This window comes from Bison bison, unplaced genomic scaffold, assembly GCF_000754665.1.
Source record: "Bison bison bison isolate TAMUID 2011002044 unplaced genomic scaffold, Bison_UMD1.0 scf7180017864343, whole genome shotgun sequence".
Classification (NCBI taxonomy): domain Eukaryota; kingdom Metazoa; phylum Chordata; class Mammalia; order Artiodactyla; family Bovidae; genus Bison; species Bison bison.
In genome coordinates this window covers 4,383,601-4,390,146 of record NW_011494915.1, presented here as the reverse complement: position 1 = coordinate 4,390,146, position 6,546 = coordinate 4,383,601, and the positions used below count along the sequence as shown (strand labels likewise).

Below are 6,546 nucleotides of genomic sequence, written 5' to 3'. Positions count from 1 at the left end.
ACTGAGTCTCAGGACATGCCAGGAGCCACAACACACACAGGAACCGCTCAGCTACTCTAGAGCAGTGCACACTCAGGCTCCACCCCGCGAGGCGCTGGCAGAACCCAGCAGAGAAACATCCCCCCAAGGGCATTTGCTAAGCTCAGCCTCAGGACCGGGTGTGCCTGGGGCCCCGGGCAGGGACAGCCAGCCTGACCTGTGGGTGGTACAGTGGCCCCAGAGGGCCCGCTGGGCTTCCACCAGCCCTCTCCAGCTCTGCCTACCCGCCACGATGGCCTCAGCTCAGGCAGCCCCCGTTCTCTTTATCGGCCCCTTCCCCTTTAGAGTCCAGCTCCAGCCCCTATCCTTACCTCCCACCCCCAGAGCAGCTTTCTCCAATCTTCACATCCAAGTCAAATCTCCCTACTTTTGGATGTCATAAGAATCTGGTTCCTCTTCTTTGTAGCACTTTTCATGGTTGTCACGTCACATGTGTGTCTGAGATGACTGAGCAAATGTCAACCTTCCCCATGAAACCAGGAGCCACGCGGGTACGGGTCGCACCTGTTTCGTGCACCATCACCTCCTTGGTGTGAGCAGAGTACCTGACACACGAGGTACCCAGCAAACATGCGTGGAGGCAATGACGAAGGGATGGGAGACAGCACGAGGCTGCCGTGTCCATCCCGCAGGGGCTGCCCGCCCGGCCGTGCCCGCGCTGCGACGTGGCCATGCCCGCGAGGCCTTCCTGCCTGTGAGACCCTCTCAGCTTCCCGGGGGGCAGACAGAAGGCTTTTTCCCACAATAGTAAAACCCTTCATGAGGGGAACGGTTTCGCTTTCATTTAACTGGGAGCTTCTGACGAAGGAGCAACCCCCAGAGACTTAGTGTCAGGAGGTGGGGTGTAGAGTAAGAAGGCTCCTGGGTGGAGACTGAGCGGAACTCAGAACTAAGATTTCCTCTGTAAAATGGGTGGTTTTAAGTTAAAATAGGACCATATTCGAAGACGTGCTTGCTAAGCCGTAATGCCTGCTGGGCTGTGTTTTGACCATTACGTGCTATTTCTGGGGTCAGACTGAGAAATTGTGGGGGGTTGTGACCAAAAAGAAGAATGAGCACCGAAGAACTGATGCTTTCAAACTGTGGTGCCAGAGAAGCTCGTGAGAGTCCCTTGGACAACAAGGAGATCAAACTAGTCAATCCTAAAGGAAATCAACCTTGAATATTCACTGGAAGGACTGATGATGAAGCTAAAGCTCCAATACTTTGGCCATCGTGAAGATGTGAAGAGCTGACTCACTGGAAAAGACCCTGATGCTGGAAAAGATAGAAGGCAGGAGGAGAAGGGGACGATAGACGATGAGATGGTTGGAAGCCATCACCGATTCCATGGACATGAACTTGGGCAAACTCCGAGGGATGGAGGCCTGGCGTGCTGCAGTCCATAGGGCTGAGAAGAGTCGGACACGACTTAGTGACTCAACAACAACTACAGAGTGCAGAGCAGGGGCCTGGGGGTGTCAGAGAACATGAGACAATAGCCCTCCCACTTGTATTCTAGAGGGTCGTCACCGCCAGGCAGAGGTTTGGGCGGGAGAGCTTCCTGTGCCATGTGCAGGATGCCGCCTGACCCTGGCCAAGGCTCCCGCTTTGCGGGGATGCCTTCGGGGAGGGCATCTCCAGGTCGTCGTGGTGGCAGGGTACTCACAGCTCCGTCACGTCCTTGGGGATGCCTTTGGGAAGGGCACGGAGCCCCCGGTTGCTGCAGCGCACCACAGTCTCCACACAGGTGCACTGCTCGGGGCAGCGCGGACCCAGCTGGCAGCTGCTCTCATCGTTGCCTGCGGAGAGCCGGCAGTGAGCGAGGCAGGAGAGGACCCCGCCTGCCCGGGTGAGCTCAGCCCGCTCCCTGACCCAGCTGCTAATATGACAGGGGAGCCTTCAGCTTTGAGCCAGAACGGGATAAGGAGCTTGCTGGTCTCCTCCGTGGCTGAAGGGAAAGGAGAGGCGCCTGGGTTGGGAAATAGGGCTGTCTATCTTCCCCCATGTTTATCATAAAACAAAGATGCTAAAAACTCGATTAACCAGATACTAGAAAGGGAAGCGGTCACTGTTAACCAGTTCAGGAGTAAGCCAAATGGGGACTTCCCTGGCAGGCCCGTGGTTAGGACTCCGTGTTTCTACTGCAGGGGCGTGGGTCAGACCCCTGGTAGGGTGACCAAAGGAGTAAGCCAAGCTGACCGAAGGGGTGGTCCTGGTGGGGTGGGCCTGTGTCCTCCTGTTCTCCACATCTTCCACTACACAATCCCCCTGGGGTGGTGACTGTGTCCCCCGCCCCCGTTATACCTGAACTTCTGTTAATTTACAAACCAGGTTGTCCATCTCTAGTTACCTAAAGTTGACCCAGTAAAAACTGTGCTGGCCTGAATTTATGCAAAGAAACATGTGTCTAATCCTAACGCTCAAAGCCTTGGATCTGCAGGTGTGTACTGCCTAGCCCAGGACAGGAATTTCCCAGAAGCTCATCTGGAAGTCTGTTTCTCATGAGCACCTGCTCTGAGCCTCATGATGATACAGGCAGGAAAATCGCAAGCCAGGGCTCCCCCGTTCAGCTGTGTAGGTGGCGTACTGCTCAAAGGTGCCCCATCACCCAACGGGCACCAAACTCGCTGTGGATACAGCAGATTAGGATATGTGGTTCAAGAGTGTCTTCAGAGATGGCCACAAAGTATCTTGCTTTAACAAAAGCAGTATCTTACAACAGATTTCTAACTGATGGAAGCCTTAAGGTCTTCCTTAAGAGGAACTGTTTTTAATTTGCATGATGGAGCTGTGTGGGCCAGCAAGCAGGCCTGCAGAGTCCTTCGGAGCTCCGGCTGCCCACCGAGGGCAGAGGAGACTCAGGTTTAAGGGGTCCTGACCTGCAGTTACCCCTGCCCGCGCCTCCCGTTTCTCCTCGCTTCCTTGCCTGGCCCGGCCCTGCCCCCAAGCGTCCTCACCGTCACAGGTGAAGTCCTGGATGGCCACGTCCTGGATGGGAATCTCTTTGAGGAAGAAGGGCTTCTGGCACCGGGGGTTCCCGCTGACTATCCGTCTCTTCCTCAGCCACTTCCCGAGCCAGGCCAGGTGGCAGTTGCAGTTGAAGGGGTTGGATAGCAGGTTTCTGGGAGGAGAAAAGGGCCCCCTCTGAGTGCTCAGCATCTCTCCTGGTCCCAGGGGGGTTGGTCCTGGGATCCAGGTCTGCAAGCCTAGAACCTGGCTCTCCAGAAAGGTCTGCTTCCAGTGCAAGGGAATGAGGAAAGAGGAAGAAAGTCTGGAAAAGGAAGCCAGACCCTCTTCTACATCCCAGGGGTGGTCTTTGCAAGGATCTTATGCTAGACCTCTGCCGACAGATAGGACCCGATCCCTGCCATGCCCTCCCTTGTTCAATGGGCTCTACCTGTGTGAGCCGACTCAATTTCTCACACTCAGAGCCTTCACTCAAAGCTGCTCCTCCAGTCTGGAATGAAGTTCTTTACCGTGTGCCTGGCTGGCCCCTCAGCTTAAATGACCCCTCCCCAAAGAAGCCCTGGGCTTCCCAGGAGGTGGGAGTGATAAAGAATCCATCTACAACGCAGGAGATGTGGGTTTGATCCCTGGGTTTGGAAGATCCCCTGAAGGAGAGCATGGCAACCCACTCCAGTACTCTTGCCTGGGAAATCCCATGGACAGAGGAGCCTAGTGGGCTACAGTCCATGGGGTTGCACAGAGTCAGACACGACTGAAGCGACTTGGCAGTAGCAACAGCAGCAGCCCTGTTCTGTTCTCGCTTTAATCGCCCGCAGTTCCTCCACAGCACACGTCGGAGCTGCTAACGCCTCCCTCCTCAGACTCGCTGTGAGGAGGGACCAGGCCTGTCCTCCTGCTCTGAGCCTCGGGAACCAGCAGGGCGTCAGCACGGGCACTGGACACATATCCATCAGATGCGATGATGGACGGATACGGGAGTTTCCCAGAGGGCTGGAATGGGGCCGAGTGCTTTATAAACCCATTCTCTTATTCAGACTTGTCATAGTAACCCTAGGAAGGATGTGACATGATTCCCACTTCACAAATGAGGGACACAGAGCGTAGGAAGGTTGAAGAACAGGGCCAGAGAGCCCACGAGGGGCTGTGGTTTGACATGGCAGTTGAGGGCTTGGGAGTCCTTCCTGGGGTCGACTCTGGCTCTGAGAGTCAGCAACTGTGAGAAGGCGCCTAAGTTCCTCCTCCTGATGGAGTCTGTTCCCTACATGCTCTGTGGCTCTAGCCCTCTGGGTTTTGGATTCCCAGGGTGGAGGCATCCAGGAGAGGTAAGAAGTGGGCTGAGATAAACCGACCCACCCACACTGCTAGTTCCTTACCCATTGTCCTCCATGCTGATGTCACTCATTCATTCAACTCATCCACTTGTTCAGCAATTATATAAAGGTGGGACTTCCCTGGTGGCTCAGATGGTAAAGCATCTGCCTATGAAGCCGGAGACCTGGGTTCAATCCCTGGGTCAGGAAGATCCCCTGGAGAAGGCAATGGCAACCCACTCCCGTACTCTTGCAGGGAAAATTCCATAGACGGAGGAGCCTGATAGGCCCCAGTTCACGGGGTTGCAAAGAGTTGGACACGACTGAGCGACTTCACTTTCACTTTCTTTCACTAAGTGCCAGGCTCAGATGTTCGCAGTGGGGATAGAGCAGTGAACAAAACAGTCATGTATCCCTGTTCTTCTTCCTTCTGGAACTTATATTCCAGCTGATGGGAGGCAGATACTTTCTAATTAAGAATACTGGAGTGGGTAGCCATTACCTTTTCCAAGGGATCTTCCTGATCCAGGGATTGAACCCGTGTCTCCTGCATTGCAGGTAGATTTTTTACCCTCAGAGCCGCCAGGGAAGCCCAACAGCAAAAAGTGTAGTATGTTAGGGAATGGTCAGTGCTATGGAAAACAACTAGAAAAGCCGGGCTGGAAGAACTGGGGGAGAGGCAGAGGTGGAAGGGGCCGAGGCAACTGACACTGGAGCCAACGAAGGGAGGAGGGGAGGGAGCGGGAGAAGGGCTTTGCAGGCAGTGGGTGCAGCCGTGCAGAGTTCTCAGGGGGGAGTGGCCTGGGGCATGCGCATAACAGGAAGGCTGATGGGGCTGAGGGACTCGATGGAGTGGGGCCTTTAGCACATTCTGGAACTTTGGCTTTTATTCCCAGCGAGGTCAGTGTCTGGGATCATGAACATGGGCAGCAGCTACAGGAGATGCAGAAATAGCTTTCGCTTCTGTCTACCAAAGGGTCTTTGGAGAAAAGAAGAGAGGGATAAAAAAGCGAGCAACTAAGGGTAACAGAGCCACACGGAAATATGATGGACAGCCATAAAAGCTGACACACGCTGAGCACTTTCCCTATCTCAGGCCCCTGCTGTGCACTTTGCAAAGATTCAGTCCTCAAAACAATCCCATGAGGATTATGAGAAGTGACGGCAAAAGCACAGAGAGGTGAAGTAACTTTTCCAAGGTCACACAGCTAACATGAGGTACAGCTAGGATTTGAGGCCAGAAAACTTGGCTCTAGAGCCCAAAGTTTTCACCATTATTCTAGGCAGCCTCCCTTAGCAATGCAGTGAATTTTGTGGGCAGGAACACTCGTCCAGAGAGCTAGACTCTAACTGGTTCTGATATACATTTAAGCAGTCAGTGACATTGCTTAAAAAAATCCCCACTGGCCTGCTTAAAACCTTTGCTGGATTCCTAACATGCTCTGGTTAGAAACCGAACGGCCCACGGCTGTCCTGCAGCCTGGCCCTGGCCCCCGCTCCAGCCTTGCCCGCTGTGGATGACCACGTTAGGCACTGCTCGTCCTGCATCTCTGCCCTGCTTTAACCCAGGGCCTTTGCACATGCTCTTCCCAGTGAAGGAATGCACTTTCCACTTTCTTGAACAAGCTAATTCGCCCTCACCTTCCAGAACATAGCTCCAGTGTTCCTTGACAAGGCCCATGTTAGGTTTTCATATCACTGTGGGCCTCTATTCTGTGGCAGCTCGCTATGCTCTGAGCTCCAGGAAGTGGGGCCCACGTCTGTGCCTCCTTAGCATTTAATGGTGCCTGGCACATGGAGGGAGCCTGATACATGTTTAAGTTGACAGATGGAGAGATGACTTTGGGTCAAAGACAGTCAGGCGCTGAGAGGGCAGAGGGCTGCCGGAGAGGTACCCAGAGTGAGTGTGCGGTGGGTCCAGGGGACTTACATGGTAGACAGAGAGACAAGCGTGGTGAAGGCTCCGGGGGTGATGGTGGTGATCCGATTGTCGTAGAGAGAGAGCAGCCTCACTGAGCTCAGGCCAGCAAAGGTGTCATTGCTCACACAGCTGATCAGGTTACTTCTCAGCATCCTGCAGGGACAGGGGTGCAGGGAGCAAGCACAGGTGTCGTCTCTTCCCTCCCATCCTTTCCGTGTGTGTGTGTCTGTGAGTGTAGGGTGCCCCTTTCTCCTGCCCCACGGGTGTGTGTGTGAGTGTAGGGTGCCCCTTTCTCCTGCCCCATGGGTGTGTGTGTGAGTGTGGGGT

General features: G+C 54.5%; 1 protein-coding gene across 1 annotated transcript in view; it reads right to left on the bottom strand.

The window, feature by feature from the left end:
• SLIT3 (slit homolog 3 (Drosophila)) overlaps nucleotides 1-6,546 on the bottom strand; it is a 928,626-nt gene that overhangs the window by 84,555 nt on the left and 837,525 nt on the right. Inside the window, exons 19-21 of the mRNA XM_010854582.1 lie at nucleotides 6,229-6,373; nucleotides 2,979-3,142; nucleotides 1,688-1,820 (exon numbers count right to left, since the gene is read on the bottom strand). Coding sequence (XP_010852884.1) covers nucleotides 1,688-1,820; nucleotides 2,979-3,142; nucleotides 6,229-6,373 — 442 coding nt within the window. The remainder of the gene's footprint in view (nucleotides 1-1,687; nucleotides 1,821-2,978; nucleotides 3,143-6,228; nucleotides 6,374-6,546) is intronic.